At 37.6% G+C, this 19,498-nt stretch overlaps 1 protein-coding gene across 11 annotated transcripts in view; it reads right to left on the minus strand.

Annotated features, from left to right (window-relative positions):
- The window catches only part of LOC131029723 (histone-lysine N-methyltransferase ASHR1), a 295,469-nt gene that overhangs the window by 237,931 nt on the left and 38,040 nt on the right, over positions 1–19,498 (minus strand). For 10 of the 11 annotated variants that reach the window (XR_009102815.2, XR_009102814.2, XR_009102819.2 and 7 more), the window contains exons 5-9: positions 16,837–16,891; positions 16,587–16,705; positions 6,962–7,050; positions 6,612–6,693; positions 6,295–6,399 (exon numbers count right to left, since the gene is read on the minus strand). Coding sequence is in view for 5 of the 11 variants with exons in the window: in XM_057960357.2 (XP_057816340.1) it covers positions 6,295–6,399; positions 6,612–6,693; positions 6,962–7,050; positions 16,587–16,705; positions 16,837–16,891 (450 nt within the window). In the remaining 6 variants the exon portion in view is untranslated. The remainder of the gene's footprint in view (positions 1–6,294; positions 6,400–6,611; positions 6,694–6,961; positions 7,051–16,586; positions 16,706–16,836; positions 16,892–19,498) is intronic. The other variant, XR_009102821.2, reaches the window with a different exon arrangement.

Raw genomic sequence — 19,498 nt, forward strand, 5'->3', positions numbered from 1 at the left:
CTATCTACCACCACAAAGATGCCATCTTTGCCTTGTGTCCTTGGCAATCCTGTTATAAAGTCCATCGAGATGCTCTCCCACTTCTGTTTGGGGATAGGTAATGGTTGAAGTAATCCGGCTGGGTGAGTGAGTTTCGTTTTATTGCGTTGACACGTTAGGCACTCTTATACATATTTTTGGATGTCTCTCTTCTAGTCTTTCCATGCATATTTTTCACTGATGTGTTTATAAGTTTTATAATATCCTTGGTGCCCGCCAGGGGGTTATCATGGAATTCTTTTAGGAGCTTGTTTTTGAACTTGGTTTGAGGGGCAAGTATACCCTTCCCTTATACAATATGAGGTCTCCTTTAACTTGAAAGTCTTCATTGGGAAGGTTTCCCTCTAAGATTTCCTTTGTTTGTGGATCTTGGTTGTATTCATTAAGGATTTCTTCCTTCTAGTCCCTTGAGATGCTGGTAAGGGCATTGAGGTGTGCTCTGCGGGATAATGCATCTACTGCCTTGTTATTCACCCCTTTCACATATTCTATATCGAAGTCATAGGCTTGTATTTTGCTCACCCATTTTTGTTGTCTGTCATGAAGGTCCCTTTGGCTCAAGAAGAAGCACAGGCTGTTATGATCGGTTTTCACACCAAACTTTCCACAGACGAGGTATTGGTGAAATTTGGCTAAGGCGTGCATTATGGCTAGCATCTCTTTGTCATAGATAGAGTAGTGTCTCTCTGCTTCGGTGAGTTTACGGCTCTCAAAAGCTAGGGGGTGTTTCTTTTGCATGAGGACTGCCCCAATTCCCTCCCTGGATGCATCACATTGTAGTTCAAAAGGTATAGAGAAGTCGGGAATGACCAATACGGGACATGAGCTCATGGTTATTTTAAGTTGTTCGAAGGCTTGTTGGGCTAGGTCATTCCATGTGAAGGCTCCTTTCTTAGTTAGGTCGGTGAGGGGTGCTGCTATTTTCGAGAAACCTTTTACAAAACGCCTATAGTAGCTGCATAGTCCCACAAACCCTCTTAATTGTGTTAAGGTTCTAGGGATGGGCCATTCCTTGATGGCTTTGATTTTTTCCTCATCCACACTTACTCCTTCCTCACTAATTTTGTGTCCTAAGTATATGATTTATTTCATCCCAAATTCACACTTGGAGGCTTTAGCATATAAGGATTCAGTTTCAAGAATATTTAATACCTCTTCGATGTGCAGGAGATGTTCTTCCCATGTCTTGCTGTAAATGAGTATATCATCGAAGAAGATTAGAAGAAATTTCCTCAACTATTGCCTGAATGTGTGATTCATGCATGATTGAAAGGTGGCCGGTACGTTAGTGAGGCCAAATGGTAGATTAAGTTCAACCAAGAGGAGATGGATCTGGCCGGTCCACTCTGAGGACTTGGGTGATGGGATGCATCACCCAAGGCAAGGAATGAACACATGGTCTTCCTTGGATGGCTTGGGCGTAAAAGGTTACACCCAAGACAGGAATAGAATTAACCTTCGATTTCCTGGAGGGCTTGGATGTAAGAAATTACATTCAAGACAGGAGTCGAATTCACCTTCAACTTCCTGGAGGGCTTGGAATCAAGATGGGTTCCAAGAAGGCGAGCTTCACGGCTGCCTAAGGACATACTTTGTATGGCATTTGTATCCTTTTTTTTTAATTAAAATTATGATTATGTTAATTAAGTATATTTAAGTTCGATTGCAATTTAGATTAGATATATTTTTTCATGTCTGTTGTATTCTAACAATCTGTTTTTGCAGGATAGTGATCCTTAACTAGTAGGGACATTACACTATAGACGTCCGACTGGCAACGAGGCTCTATCCAAGATGCTTATGAAGTTTAGATAAACTACATAGCTAATCATGATGGAACTTGGAAGTCATAATGTTCTTGTTGAGGGGAATGAATAAACTTGCACACACATGGGTAATCAAAGACGAGGTGCCTTGATCCGGTTTGGTATTATTCTTCCACTTTGAGTACGCTTTCTAGTCGCTTGGTAAGTTGGGTTGAATTTTCTGGAGGTTCTAGGTATGGATTGAGTCTTTATCATGTTCAAGAACATTTATTCGAGGTGGCACTAGATGTTGTGAGGTATTCACACATCGCCCCATTGCAAATGGGGACCCACACTTTTTTGCTTTCTCGGTTGTGTTAGAGTCTTTGCTATTAGTCTTTGCATTGAAGAGATAGAGTTTCTCAAGTAGCTAGAGGGTCATCATGTCTGGTTGGTCTCCTGAGTGGAGTGAAGTAAGTCATCAAGCATATTACAAGAATGATTTATGGGTGAAAAACTTGAGGATTGAGCAAGTCAAGCAAAGTTAGGTGAAAAGGTCAAGTGAAGAATCATACATAAGGTCGCCTACACTGCCCCAATTTGAGAACAAAGCTTTCATCAAAGCTGCCATGGGACTGAAATTCGCTTAAATGCCTTGACCCACACCTTGCTCAAGCCCTCGAGGAAGATTTTTGTTTTAGGTCCCATCCTTCCGAAGATCACAGAGTGAATTTCCTCTATAGGTGTTTTTAGGGGCCGAATTGATGATGCTTTCAAATCGATGAGGTAAAAGGAAGTGGTGAGTTTCAAGCCATGTCCTTGTAAAGATCCTAAGGCGAACTGATATAGGTCCTATCCTTAGAAGGGTCATAGAGCGAGTTTCACCTATCTTGACCTTGTCCTTGGAAAGGACGGTGAGCGAACTGCACTTTAAGTCTTGTCCTCTTCAAGGACATAGAGCGAAATCCTCATCAAGGACATGGAGCGAGCTTCTTCACTTGATCATGTATCTTGCATCAACTTAGACCTTGTCCTTGGATAGAACATGAAGTGAATTTTTGATATGGGTCTTGTCCTCCAAGGGACATAGAGCGAGTTCCTCTTTTGATGCTTGTCCTTAACGAGGTCTTGGAGAGAAAAATGCTATATAAGTCATGTCCTTGGAGAGGACATTGGATGAAATCATCTACTTGCCTTGTCCTTGCTGAGGGTCCAGAGCGAACAGCTTGTTCTTGCTAATGGTCTAGAACGAACTTGAGTATGTGTCTTACAGCGAACTTTGTTTACAATCATGCCTTGTCCTTACTGTGGTCCAAGAGCGAAAATGATCATTTGGAGCTTGTCCTTAGAAGGGTCATAGAGTGAAATCTGCATTATAGGTCTTGTCCCTGCCAAGGACACAAATTGAACTGCACTATAAATCTTGTCCTTACCAGGGACATAGGGCAAATTTATCATATAGGACCTGTCCTTGGAAAGGACATGGAGCGCAACACTTGTCTTGACCTCGTCCTTCCAAAGGACATAAAGCGAATTGATGAGAGCGTACCTTGCAAAGGTCAGCAAGCAACTTCGTTGATATAGGTCATGTGCTTGGGAAGGACAGAGAGCGAATTTGTCATATAGGTCCTGTCCCTAGCAAGGACAGAGAGCAAAATTATCACCACCTCAAGCGAATTACATGTACCTTGTATGAGATCAAAAGCGAAATCCACAAGGCAAACATTTGGGGCGCCTAAAGTAATTCAAAAATTTGAATTGATGGAAGGGAGAGTATGATTTACTAAGTCGGCCAGTATCAAGAAGGATAATTTACATTTTTTATTTTCACTAAACCAAGTCGGCCTTGTATCCTAAAAGACATGTCTCTACCCTAGGCTGCATATATAAGGGAGCTCATTAGATCATTTCAACATCAAACCAGAACATTATCTTTCTCCATCAGCGAATTTTGTTAGCAGGTTGAGCGAACTTCTCCAGCAATCAGCAAATTCCAAATTCAAGACAGCGAAGTACATTAAGGAAAGAGAATTCAATCATTAACAAGGTGAATTTACCCAAAGAAGCAGCAACATTATTCTCACAAGGGCGAATTCTAGCAGATTAGAAGGCAAAGTTCATCATTTGAGCAGCAAAAGATTAAGGAGATAGCAAAATTTGCTCAGAACCAAGGGGTGATCTCCCCAAGACTGCACCTATTGGACCTGCAAATCATACAAAATCAGAGATTATGTCAAATTAAGAGATTATATAACCTATATATCAAGTGTATTTGATACTTGCTTGTTTGTTTTGCAGGAGATGAGGAAAGAAATAAGGAGATCACACAAGATGCATCCATTTGCACAAAGACATGATCCACAACGTCAATGGCATGAAGGGAGCCACAAGAGAAGAAATTCCAAAGGAAAGAGATAATGCTAACATCAGAAGTTCATCAATACTTCAAAACTAAGATTTATACCTTGCACTTCCATGATCAAGACATTCGAGAAGACAATTAGAAGATCACCATCATCATCATCGCGGAAGCTAGACAATGTTGAAGTATCAAGAAATATTCCTTCATGATGATCTATCCAGTCTACAAAAGTGCAAGTTAAAGGTGGTGTCCTAGTCATCATCCCACTCACCATTCCTCCAGTCAATGAAGTCCACATTGGCATGTCTAGATGCGATGCACCTAGTTCATACATGGATGCACAAACTTCAATGTACCTACCCTTGATATTTATTGGTCCACACTCACTGAATGTAATTTTCTCATTGGCTAAGGAGAGTTTGTTGTAACAAACCCTAATTAGGGTTTTCGTTGTAAAACCCTGGCCATTGATGGCGATTTAATCCGGGTCATTCGTGAGCTCTCTTTAAAAAGCTCAAACTCTTCATTTGTAAAAGTTAATAGCTAGTTAATAGCAAGTAGAATAGCTAATAGTCAATAGATAGTCTTAAGAGAATATAATAGTAATTAGAGTAGAGTAGGAGGAGAAGGCAGAAATTGTTGCCTAAGTTGTAAATGTACTCCATTTTCATCGAAGTTATGGTGAAGTGTGTTGTTTCTTTATAACGTGCATGGTTTCTTGTTGGATCATGTTAGATGATAAATAATTAGATTGAATGGAAGAATTTGTTGAATGCATTTGTGTAGAATCCGCCTAGTCCATACCACTAGCCTCTTACTGATTGTAAGTGTGCCTTGTGTGGTCAACTGAAATGATATGAGCTTAACTACGAATCGTTATCCATCCATTGCTTATGCATTAACTTGAATGGTGATCAATGTTTGATGGTATCGATTCGAACATCTTTGAAATGTCCTTAGAAGATTGCACTGAGCTTGTGTCAAATTGTTCAAGCTGATGGTGAGACCTCGCTCGGTAGGGTTCCATATAGTCATTCATCTATGTTCTTACATTCTAGGCCTTAGAATAGACCTTCTCAACCCTTTACCTTTTGTCATTTTTTTTCAAACTCAAGTTAGTTTAATCATCAGATTGTAACATCAAATGATCTAAGTTCTAGCAAATCAAGCCTTCAAGCATTTGAATGTAAGTCCCCTTGTGATTCCAGCATAATCACATCAACCAATAGAGCTTATCCACACATAGTGACCCTACATTCATGAACCTTGGAGTCTTCTGAAGTGATCCTTAAGATAATCTTCAGCATTTGAGAGATTTTGTTCAAGAGAGGATAAGATACTTATGGTATTTTATTATGTGTTCGCATGTGCATATAAAACACATCAACAGATCCCAATCATCCATGTTGAGTTTCAAACAGATGAAAGAAATAGTTCAGGCCCACACCACATCACCACCACTTGTCACAAAAGTACATCATTGAACTTTTAAAGCTTTGAGTCTTTGAAGAACACGTGATGAACTAAAGTTGTGCAATACCAATGAGAGGTTGCCATTTGGGATCGAGGTGGCACATACTAGTGAACAACTTAACACCACCATAGACACATGGCAACAAAGTGCGCATTCGCAACTTCAGATGGCTCGGGAAATAATAACATGCAATGCAAAGAGCTAGCATGATGCAATAAGAATATGACACATGGACGCTAGCAAGGATGAAGATGGACCTAATGGGGGCCACAAGATGAGTGCATGTAAAGGTAACTTAAGTGATTTTAAACGCAAGCACTTAAAGGCTTGAACCAGTTACTAGGAAATAGGGAGCCAATTAAAGGACAAATACAAAGGCCTCGAATGAACAACTTAAGAACAAGAATCCAACCTAGCAAGTCACAAACAGATTATAACATAAAGCAACAAACTAAAGGGGGGCCCTAGGGTTAAGGCTTTAGATTTAGACCTCTCAGAAAATGCAGGGTAAACATTAGAAGAATACCAATTCCAAAAAATGCAATGTTGTAAACATCCATATGATCTCAAGGATTGTTCCTTGTTTTAATTAGGATATACAAAACATCAGCTTCTGTTGCAGAGAAATGCATGTGCATCACAAAACATTGGTACACACTGAATAAAAACCATACCAATTTTAGACACCGTGAACATTTGCAATCAAAAAAATACTGTTCCTTGAGGGATTTTTGGCGTGAATATGTATTTGCAGCAATCTCAACATAGCTTAGTGTCAGCTGCAACAATCAATCAAAGAAATACGTCAAAGACAATGCTAATTAATACCCTTTATTATAGAGAAAAATTCCAATAGAGCAATATCAATACTCATCTGATATGACATAGAAAACATGCACTTGTGATTCAAAACTTAGTAGTCCATGAGAGATAATTCTCATTAAAAAGCATTGAAAACATTTTCCGAAGCATTACAAGCCCAGTATTTTACCTCAGAGCCTTCTTCTATAGTTTCCACAGCACGAACAAAGCCATTCTTTCCTTCGAACAAAAGAACAGCATTTGGAAAGCAACTACAGTTTTCCATAGAGCATTTTAAAAGCTTGGATGAAATCACAAACAGAATCTATCAAACCAGAAAAAACAAAACTAAGCAAATAAACAGTTAATGACTATAACAGAAGAAAAATTATCTCACTACTCCCAAACACACTTGCAAAAAATTGTCTGTAAGCCTTTTTAATTTTTATTGTGTATGTCAGGTTGAAGATCACTTATCCTATCTATATGTTGTAAGAGCCATGTTTCAGATATTAAATCCAATCAAGAAAAGTCAATTACCTGTGGTTTATGATGGAGATAATGGGATAAAGACCTGTCCCTTTAGGCATTAATTCACTATCACAGATAGTATGAGCGTTGCAAGCAAACTGCACATACTCCAACAAAAGCAACACTGAATATTATCTTTCCAGAGCAGATAATTATTTGTTGCAGACACAATATATGCTTTATGCAATGTTAGTTTGTTCGTTTTAATATTTTGTGCTGCAAAGATGACACTGTAGATGACATATCTTAAAGGAACAAAACATATAAGCATTTGAGAAAATCCAGTACATTATGTACAGAGACTTCCTGCACCATATAAATTGATTTCATTCAGTTTGTAAGCAATGCATTGAAAAATCCTTGGTCCCTTAAGAGGCATCTTTTGTGCTTAGTTTAATCTACTAATCATATAACGATGAAGATTAACTCCCTCTAACAGACTGGTGTGATATCAAATATACTTTGGCTAAGGTTCTTAATTGAATTATTGATGGGAGCACCTGCTCAAAATATGATATTAAAATCATTGAACTTAACCAATTAGAAAAGAGGACTATGTCCAGAAGAGACGGGTCGATATCTTTGTGGAATTTACTGAAACGTCTATGTTTTAACAAGAATTACAAGTCTTAAAGAAACAAGAAAAAGAACTTACAGAGATTATATCATATGTAAGGAAGAAAAGATCTCTGAATTGATCCATATTTAGCTTCCCTTAGAAAGTCCAGCGGATATTGTCAGTAAAAAAGCTAGTGTGTATTGGTTCTGTTCAACTTATATATAATATTTTTGCAAATTGATCCATATTTAGCTTCCCTTAGAAGGTCCAGCGGATATTGTCAGTAAAAAAGCTAGTGTGTATTGGTTCTGTTCAACTTATATATAATATTTTTGCAGCGTATTTGTGACATTGTAAGGAGTAGAATCACAACAGATACCCTTTCCCAATACATATGCACAATGGAAAAATACTAATAAGAAACAACGAAAAGGGATGATGATTAATACTGAATAAAAAACATGGAGACTTCAAGCAGCAGACGACCACTAAAATACCTATTGATGTGTTTTTTCTGACGACATCTAACACAGAATAAAGTTACCAACGGTCACCTTACTCTCTCTTGATCAAGGTTAGGCCATATGCTAAGATTGCAAAAAAGATCAAACGGCTAACTCCAAGGTTCCTTTATGCACGGACGTGACTCAGTTGGATGATGTGTTTTCTGGTAATCCACGGGGCCTTACGTATTCACTCGAACAGGATTGAACAATTTGTGCGAGTTTGAGGATTCAATGCGAATGATGTAGCTTTGAATAACAATGTTTTTTGGGACTTTTCAGGATTTGAAATAATGCTGAAAGTAAATAGGGGAAGGGTTTAGACAGAGAAACGGGGCTCGCCCGGACTCGCCCAAACTCGGCGAGTCCGAGTACGAGTCATGCTCAGCGAGTCCTAGGGACTCGGACTCGGACTCGTCCGAGTCTGGGGAGTAAACTCGCCAGACTCGCCGAGTTGGCGAGTTTGGCTCAAAATCGCCAAACTCGGCGAGTCCTGAGCCCCAGACTCGGCTACTAGCTGGGTTAATAAAATGACAAAAAAAAAACATTTTAAAAAGTTTTTTTTAAAAGTAATAAGTCTTTTTGGAAGAGTCAGGAGCGAAATTTGACATTTTGGTCTCTCCGTCAGGATTATTTTATGGAATATAACATTTAAGTATAAGAAAGAAGACTTTAAGTTATATTCCATATATACTGTCAGGATGTTTGAGAGTGGTTTCGAGCCTCCAGGAGTTATATTGCAAAATCTAGTTTTTGGAGGATTCTTCAGTTTTCCAGACTTAGTCAAATTTCAGGATCAGGACATTCCAGACTTAGCCAAAATTCAGGGCATTTGAAGATCAGGATGACATTCCAGACTTTATCACTCACCAACTTGACCTAGCTCGGACCTTCAAGAATGATACTCACTCACCAAGCAAGACCCAATTAGCAACAAGAGCAAAACCAGGCCCTAAGGAAGACTCTCAAAGAAACCCTAATTCAGACTTGTAATAAGTTTTTTTGGCCTCGCGGGGTGCTGCCCCTCGACCTCGCCCTGTATCGCGACAAGGAGCGCGCAAGGGGCGCTGCCCCTTGACCCCACCTTGGGGGCGCTGCCCCCAAACCCTCGTCGAAAAATATGGGGGGAAACTACGTCGATAGAAGTAGAGAAAATTTAACCTCCGAGTCTGACACTGATTGGATCGACCAGGTAGATATAGAGGTTGAGACTGTAGCCATGGCAGAGGAGGAGCGGAGAGCACGAGCACAGACAGGAGATTCAGAGGCAGATAGTGACACGGATGTTCCTGATGTTGGTGAGCATGGCATGGTGTCACGGGGAGCGGCTATGGCAGTCGAACCATCTAGGACCTACCTTAGACGCCTTCGCAAGGGGTCGGGGCCGGAGGGTGCAGGCTCCTCTGAGCCATAGACTTGTACTTGTATTTACCTTTGGTATTTGTATGAAACATTTGATGATGATCATATGATGACATGGATTTTTTATTCCATGAGTTTTGTAATATTGTATACATTTGACAATATTTATATATCTATGTTTGTTATTTTCTTCAGCTACAATTTGCGTTTATGCTTATGTGATTGATGTATACTTGTGTATGTAATCAAATGAGCCGAGTTTGATGATGTTATTGTGTCTTTAAGGTGTATTCAATAAAGGGTGTCTGAAACAAGTTTTAAATATTTAAAAATCTCTAAATTTCTTGAGTTTTTCACTATCCCGAGTCCAACCGAGTCTAGAGCCGAGTCTGACGCCGAGTCCCGAGTCCGAGTCCGAGTCGGCCTTGCTGAGTCCGAGCCGAGTCCGAGTCCTGTTTCTTTGGTTTAGAGAGCTATGCTAAGTCTAATCTAATCCTAAGAACAAAGAGACGGGATCACTTGTGCAAAATCAAACCACACTTCGCTTTGCCAGCATAGCACAACTACACGAAGGCGGTGCAATCTTCAGGGGTTGTGAAATAATTTTTCAGATTACCAATGAATGCCATCAATTCGAACAACATCCACCCGATAATCAAAGTTAAGTCCACACATAAAATAGGCTCAGACTAACCTTACAAAGTAGGCAACAATCAGCTGCAAACAAAAGTTATGAGCTCGGATTTTACAACAAGCAATCCTATCAAATCCCGTTCATCTAATAACTAAAAAGCAAATCTATTCACCACTAATGTAAACCGAAAGAGCCCTCTTTGGGCTAGGAAGATGATTCAAGAAGCCAACAATTATACAGCACCAAAGGGAGCCTTCAGGGAAAGCAAGAGACCTCATAGATTCTCTAGTTATGTTGCCTTGATGAGTGAGATCATAAATTCAAAACCATCCTGTGTTAAAGAAGCTCCCAATCATCAAGTGTGGAAAGAAGCTATGTCAGAAGAGTATCAATCCATTATAAAAAATGATGTCTGGGACATCGTACCAAGACCTAAAGAAAAATATGTTGTATCATCAAAATGGCTCTTCAAGATCAAACATGTTGCAGATGGTAGCATTGAAAAACACAAAGCCCGGTTTGTTGCCAGAGGTTTCTCTCAAAAAGAGGGAATTGATTATGAAGAGACTTTTGCCCCTGTTGCCCGATACACTTCAGCTAAAGCCGTAATTGCTATTGCAACATCAAAGGGATGGAAGATCCATCAAATGGATGTGAAAATTGCATTCCTAAATGGCACAATTGAGGAGGAAGTCTATCTAGAGCAACCTGAAGGATTTGTTATACATAAGGCTGAATCACATGTTTGCAGATTGAAGAAGGCTTTGTATGGACTCAAACAAGCCCCTAGAGCCTGGTATGAAAGGATTGATCACTACCTCTTGGGGTTAGGGTTTTCCAAGAATGATGCAAATCCAAACCTCTACTTTAAGGTAATTGATGGTGATATGTTAGTTCTTATTTCTATGTTGATGACCTGTTAATCACAGGAGAAGATCACCTAATTACCCAGTGGAAAAAGGACTTAGCTTCAGAATTTGATATGAAGGATTTGGGTATCCTACATTACTTCCTTGGATTAGAAGTTTGGCAGCAGGCAGATGGCATCATTCTGAATCAGGGAAAGTATACTATTGACATTTTGAAGAGGTTTGGAATGATGGAGTACAGACCCATGTCTACACCTATGGAAACAAATCTGCACAAATTGAAGGAAGCAGCCATAGACTCGGAATTTGCAGATCCCACTCTCTACAGACAGATAATTGAATCCTTGATGTATTTGGTCAACACTAGACCTGATATTTGTTATGCATTGAATGCACTTAGCCAGTTTATGTGTGAACCAAAGGAGATACATCTTGTTGCAACAAAACACATTCTGAGATACCTTTGAGGCTCAATTGGATATGGTCTTAGATACAAACATGTAGACCTAGATCTACATGGATACACTGACTCAGATTGGGCTGGAAGTGTGGTTGACAAGAAGAGCACATCAAGATGTTGCTTCAGTTTAGGATCAGTAATGATCTCATGGATCAGTAGAAAACAATCCTCAATTGCACAGAGCTCTACAGAAGCTGAGTACATTGCAGCCTCCACGGGAGCAAGAGGAGCAGTGTGGCTTAGGAAATTGCTTGTAGGACTGTTTGGTCAACCCTTGAATCCTACTGTCATCCATTGTGACAACCAGAGTTGCATCAAGCTTTCAGTGAATCCAGTGTTTCATGATAGATCAAAACACATTGAGATTCCTTACCACTATGTTAGAAACATGGTAGAAAGGAATGTGATCCAGTTGGAGTATATTAGTACAAGTGATCAAACAACAGACATCCTCACCAAGCCACTCTCCAAGATAAAGGTTGAACACTTTCGGGATAAACTTGGTATGGTTGAAAATGTAAATTAATTTTGAGATTGAGTCTCTAATTATTTTATTTGTACTAATATTTAAAGATGCTTAATGTGTAAACTCTTTTATTGTCATGTGTGTGACTCCGTGACTTCATGGGCCACTGTGGACATTGTTGAAAGATGACGATTTTTCAATAATGAACACTTGTATCTTATTGATATTGTGAGGTGACGACTTTACAATGATCAATTTTACTATCATGATGGATATCATGTGACTTAATATCCGTGGACATATCAAGATAGTTAATATCTCTTACACATTATGGTAGATATCATGAGACTTGATGTCATTAAATAAACCATAATAACTATGCAAGAGATCATTATGGTGGATATTATGAGTCTTAATATCTGTGGATACGCCATGATCTGATATCCATTATGGTAGGCATCATGAGACGTGGTGCCAAGTGCACATACCATAAAGATGGATCTTTGTGAGATATGGTGAATATCATGTGACTTGATATTCTTGGTTATACCATATCTCCTGATATCTCGATAAGGTATCTCTCTTCCTTCACAATTAATGGATCTATTGTGTTATACTCTTGGATAGATTTTATCCTCCCTAGCTAAGAGGGAGTGTTAATGATGATAGCTTCGGTAAGATAAATATAATCATGAATGATACTTACATCATTGGAATGATTTATATATGTATACTAATATACATAATAATAATAATTGAGTTTATTATTATTATTATATATATTAATATACATACATTAATAATCATGTTATGAATAAGCATAAATTCGATTGAATGACCAAATGGCTGATCATACATCGATCATCATCACTATTGTTCTTCCAGGTATAAACTATGTTTATCAATCTGCATTGAATATCATGCATGATCTAAACCCAGTCCATATTGTGTATCGACTATTTTCATTGATCTTGACTATAATCGATAATGTGCATCGATTCACTATAATCGATAATGTGTATCAATTTACCATAATCGATAATGTATATCGATTTAATGATTCATCATTCTAACATACCGATTGTGAATGGCTTGTGTTAAATGAATTGTAAACTATCGATTATGAATCGGCTTTGTGTTAATGGATTATAAACTACCGATTATGAATCGGTATGATGTTTGTAATAATTAATGAATGGACGTATCGGTGGAGAGACATGTCACCACACGTGTGCAGACATGTCTATCCATCGATATGTCTCCTCACCCATATATGTAATCCACGATAGATCAGTGAAAGGTTGTACAGCAATCCATTAGTGCATACCTTTGAAGATCAATCCATTCTTAACACTCAACAATATTATCATACTTGGCGAATCAACTTACTGTGTGCATATACTATTTTCTCTTTATACTTGTAGCAACCTGCAAGATTCGTAGGTTAGTAAGAACATCATTTGTGAAACATAAAATTAAAAGATACCTCTATTTCTATCTACTAAGAAATCTAATCTACATTAACAACTATTGACAACAAATGGGAGTGATGTGAAGATGGCATTGAGTATGTTAATGTAAGTTGTTTCATACTCTTAGAGAGCATGATAGGTGATAGGAATCCAAAAATGAGCATTGACACGCTGAGAATTGTCAGGAATAACTAGCTTCTGCACAAAAGGTTCCCATTCTCTAAAGGTGACATGGAAACTGCCAACAAGTTGTGTGTTGTGATGCATGCGTATAATACCAACAAAATAGATTGGAATAAGAAGATGATGAAGGTGGACAGCAAAATAGAGGCTAATCGGTGCAGGTTCAACATCACTTTCGTGCCTCTTGACCAAGAACTGAGGGCAATCCTACTAAAGTTCCAGGAATATGTACAAATAGCAGAGATATATGGAAAGAATATTTGAAAGATGAAGAAGAGTTTTTAATGTAAAAAGAAATGTCATTTTTTGGCTAAAATAAGATAAAAATACAAAGCCCAAAGTTAGTTATTTCTCCAACTAGAAATTCTGTCTTTTTGTGTCTTGAGAGTGGTGAACTTTTGTCTTCTAGTCTGGTTAGTTGGAAGTAGTTGGAAGGTGGCTAAGGTTTGATGTTGATTCTTAAATGAGATTGTTGTAGTTTCTAGGGGATGAATCTGGGCAATTGAAAAAGGGTTAATCCTAGCCATTTATCCAGAACCTAAAAACTATAAAAGGGCATGCCCCTTTCATTTTTGGCAAGAAGTTTTAAGGAATTGTTGCAGAAACTCTGGCAAAATTAATACAGAAGTCATTGAAGTGGTGATCTATGTTATTCTCTATGAGCGCATCATTCATACTTCAAGTTAATTGTTTTATTTCAAAGCAAGTTAGTATGAAGTAATTTCTGAATCAGTATTTGATGAAACCCTGCTCATACCATTAGGGATTAACTAACTGTTAATTTTTGGTGCATGGTTAGTCTGAACGTTTTTAAGCTTTAGTTCAATTACTGAAGATATGTGTTGGATTGCATTGTATTATAGGTTCAATTTATATATTGGTAATCTAGAAAATCTATTTATTCCTTTGAAGATTGCATCAAGCTACGCTTAGTTGTGTTATGCTGGCAAAGTTGGGTTTGGTTTTAAAAGTTGTGTCTATTTTTTAGGAATTGTTTCATGTAGATTAGATTAGCTTTCTAAACCCTCATCTTTTGATATTTCTTTTAAAATCAATTTCAAAGTTGTTTATAAAGCATCATGTATCCTGAAAATTTTATGTTTAAAAGGTCCAAAGAAATCGTCTATATAGTCGATTATTCACATTGTTTCCCTTGGAGTTAACTCATTTGATCATATCCTTTAGCATATGAGGTTTCTTTGTTCAAGAGAGGATAGAATACTTAGTATTTTATTATGTGTTTAAGGTGTCATGAAAACCAGATCAATAGGTAGCAAATTTGTTGGAAAATTTTGGTTAACACTTTGGGCAATTATGGATACCAAGCTCACAAAATCTACAGCATTCCATCCCCAAACAGATGGGAAAATTGAGGTAGTTAATCGCATAATTGTCCGCATTCTTCGTATGTATCATTCTCATCATCCTCACACCAGGGACAAGAGTTTTCCATACGTACAACATAGCTACAATCGTGCAATACATGGTACTACTAGGCATAGTCCACTTGAGGTTTGTTTGGGGTATCAACCTTTAGCTCCTTTGGATGTTTCTCTTCCAGTCACTGGAAATGAGCCATGATCATTTGCTGAAAAGGAGATAGACAGAGCTTCTAAGTTTGTGGAGAAAATTCAACATCTTCAAAAACAGGTTCATGAGATAGTGCAACAGGCCAATCAAAAATACAAGGAGCGCCATGATTAGCATCACACACCACACCACTTTCAGGTGGGCGATAAATTTTGGCTTCATCTTCTAAAGGAAATATTTCAGGAGCGACATAAGAAACTCCATCCTCTACAGTTTGGGCCATACACTATTCTCAAGCAAGTTGGTGAGAATGCCAAAAAACTAAATATTCCACCATTTATGGGGATTTATCCTCTTTTCAATGTTGAACTACTCCGTCCATATTTCCCACCTTCGTTGGATACTTCAAAGGTTGTTGATAAAAGTCATGCTGAAGATTTGATTCCTAATACCACCACTCCCTTGGTAAGTGACCGGATTGTTGATGTTAATGTGAAGAATCTTCGAGGCACACAGATTTATTTGTATCGTGTCGGTTAAGCGGGCCAGCACCTTCAGCAAGGCAAGTGGTTTACCAGTGAAAAAATTGCACAATGTTTTCCTCATCTATTGCAGCAGGCTAGTACAATGGAGCCCATCGCCTCTCAAAGGGGGACGAATGATCCAAAGCACTCCAAGGATGTTCCAAAGCAGTCCGGAGGAAATAGAACTAAGAAAAGCCAAATATCTAATTTTTTGGTATTTTCTAGGTAGAGTAAATTGTGTTTTCGAAGGTCTTTGAAGCGGAATTTGGGTTTGAAATTTCGTTGGTCCCTTAAATCAATAGCCGAAAGCATGGTTTTAAAGGACTGAAATTAGATCTCTTTGAGACCTTTCCAACAGTGTAAGCGGTTTTGAATTCTGAGCACCAAGCAGGGAGTTATGACCCCACCATGTTGGGATATCTGATTTCAGAGTTTTTTGAGAATTTGTAATTTGTTTATTGTTTTATTCTCCAGAAACTCTTCATTTCAAATTTGCTGGAATCTAGACTGTTTGGATTCCAGATAGGTGTTTAAAACTCATTTTGGATATGATAATGGTGACTTTAAATGCATACAACTCTTGTTCCGAGTTCTGCTATTGTCCATTTTTCACAATACTTGTAGGTTTCCACTTACCTTGTATTGTTTAACAAATTTCACTACTGAATTCAGATAAATGAGCCAACGGTTTCAATAATAAATATTGTTGTTTAGTTGATGCTGTTTGAAATTCCATACACATTCAAGAATTGCATAGATAGGAATCTCAACAAAATTGCAGGGTTTATAGAAGTATTGAAAAGGGACATTAAAGCTAAGTTCTTACAATATTTGTAAATTACTTTTGAGAGGGTAGACCAGCATTAATTCTATGATACAATTTTGTTTCAATGCTGTAATTCTTTAAAAATAATTTGATAGCTTGAAGCCTTTCTAAACCAATAAAAATAAAACTCTTAAACAGTTTTTACAACCTTTAAAAGCGATACAAGAAATTAGAACTCTCTTTCATCCTCAACTTATGACAAAAAAATATGTTTATCAATCATCACATCATGTCCTAGATACTTACCCTACAAAAGTTTTGGGTGATTTCCTTTATTGTTATCTCCTCGGATGGTTTAATCATATTAACCAGGTTCGCCATTTGTGCATATAAAACCAATTGCTTCTCATCAACATCAAGCATATCTATATTAATTTAAGGACTATCCATGGCAACAATAAAAAGAAAAGGAAAATGTAAAATGTACCACAAAGATATTATAGAAACCTCAATGAAACTTCACTATCCATTTATAAAAATGTTACTTAAAGGATACGAGTTGGTAGAGCTTCAACTAGCATGTAGTTATCCATTGTCGTCTTTGCAATAACCTACAATGGCAGATAAAATGTTAGATTACATTCAAAGTTTGAAAACTCGGACTTGGCATGGACTCGGCAGCCCAATATAGGACTAGGACTCAGGACAGGGCACAAGCTTGGCAAAAAACTTGGCTAGGACTCGACAAAAATAAAAAGAGTAGTTTTACCAAAAAGAAAAAGAAATTAATTCATTTAGCAAACATGAGAGCCTAATTTAACTATCAATTTGTCATAATTCCAACATTACACATGTCATATGATCTACAAACACTCAATATTTGAAATTTCATAATTCATATTCATATTTTCTAACTTTCAAATGTAGTTCAGCATCATAAATTTATAAATGTTTGCATATAATGATATGTCAAAATGAGAAAAACAACCAAATACTATCTACATCTTCCTCTTTCCCCTTCTAATGTAACTCAATTTGTCAAGCGTCGAACTAAAAGGTACTATAGTATAAAAATGATGATGAATTGTTTCTTCAACATTGTCCTTTTGGATCTCAAAAGGTCCTCTTCTCCTCTCCTTTCCTATGGTTAGACAATATTTATCCTCAATTAAGGTTCTAAACTTCTTTTGGTATTAATCTCTAAAACAAACTGAAGTAATATATTTCTTCTTGAAGTCACTCTACTCTCTTACATTTTTCATTATTTTCTAAAATATCCCACATTAGCCTTCAAACTAAACATTTATCCCAATTCATTGTGAAAAGGAACTCTTTCAAAAACCTAAAAGGGCTCTCAACCCTTTCATTGGGCATTATTAGATATTACTGAACATTGTTAGATATTATTAGATACTGTCCAATTGTTGTTAGAAAGTTGCACTAATATTGAAACCAAAAGGTTATTTTCAGATTATTGCAGATTTGAAGAGCCTGGAATCCTAATTTATGCCCCTTATTGCTGGCTGTACTAGACCCTTAGCAAGCCGTGCAGTTTAAAAAGAGGGACGTGTGTTGCTAGAGCCTGGTCACCTAGGGTTTGGAGGCATTTCTTGCAGATTTTGGGGCACCTCACAGCTGGTAATTTGGAGTTGGAACAGCTAGGGTTTGCAGAGGTTTTGACACCATTTGGAGCTACAATTTGCTGTTTTCAGACCTTCATTAGACTTACTTATAACAGCAGCAAATGGCAGTGGATCAGTTTTTCGTTGGCTGTAGAGTATTAAACTATTTCAAAAAAAAAGTAGGGTGATTATTGGTTATTACACACGATTTTATCAGATCAGAATCACAAGTTCAGACCTATCCTTACTTGCATGGGATGAATTCCTTGGTACCCCTAATCCCCAACTCCCTAACTAATTCCTTCATGTATCCTCTTGGAGTCGGCACTATGAGAATGTCCTTATTTGCCTACTATTGGTATGAAGTACAGCGTACCCCCGAACCTTGACTCCATGACAGGTTGCATGCTTACGAGGTATCCTCAATCCCCAAAACTCCTACATTTTGCACTATTTACTACCACCTACCACCCTACATGGCCCAAGTCACTGTTATTGACCCAACCAGGTCTTACAACCACCCAATCTGCTTTATCCTACCCAAAAACAACTAGTTGTTTCAAGGACATGGATTCACATGTACTTTCAAGGATGTAAGATGAAGAGCTTCATGATGCCATTAATGTGGTGGTTGCATTTCTAATGTAAATGGTTTTCACGTGAGCTCCAAGCCATCATATCAACAAATTTTGCGAGATCTTAGCTTGTTTCTTGCACAACATTAATTAAGTCGATTTATTGCATAGATATAAGCAACCAAACAAACTACTATAAGTATGAGTTCATTGGACATATCAAAGGTCAATCATTTCTCCATCTTCATGCAACTACAATGTCAAAGAACTTCTATGGTTCCAAATCTTGCATGTCCAAACACCATGAGTGCAACTTATTTTGCAAATCATGAAGAGATAGCTATTGTGTAGCAAATGAATGTAAGTTGATGTCTCCTTGGCCACTTGTATATTTTTTAAAAAATTCAAGCAAAGAAGTGTGATAGATTCTTCCTAGCTTGGGGTTTTCTCTCACCACATTTGTTGATGTAATTGTAATATTGATCGAATAAGTGTTGCAACACTTAATGCATTATTAAAAATATTTGTAATGGTCTTTCCAATATTGCATATGGAATTTTGGAAATTTGGAATGGGATTATTAAAAATGTCCAATTGTTGAATATCATATCTCTTATCTTGTTTATGTGTGTTCTCTTATGGTCTATTGCGACTCTATAACCCGATCTAAGGCACTGTTCTTGAAAATGTTTGACCCTCAAATGTTAAACAAAAAATCATCGTTAACTAGTAGTTTCAGTAGAAGTTAATTTGTCAACATTTCATGGTTTAGTATTTAACTAGGGAAACATCTCCGACAAGTCTTGAAGGAATTCTAACTTTTGAGAATCATGTCTTGCATACCCATATCTTGCAATGATGTATATCAAATTAATAGATGTTGTAGCCATATATTAGTCTTTGATCTAGTGACAGAATTTGTGGTTAAAGCATACACCTAGACTAAGTCACCGTGTTCGAATTCAAATTTGAGTTCGGCACCCATAAAATTCGGATGAAGTTCAACAAGGGCAAAAAATTC

Source organism: Cryptomeria japonica, chromosome 10 (assembly GCF_030272615.1).
Source record: "Cryptomeria japonica chromosome 10, Sugi_1.0, whole genome shotgun sequence".
NCBI lineage: Eukaryota > Viridiplantae > Streptophyta > Pinopsida > Cupressales > Cupressaceae > Cryptomeria > Cryptomeria japonica.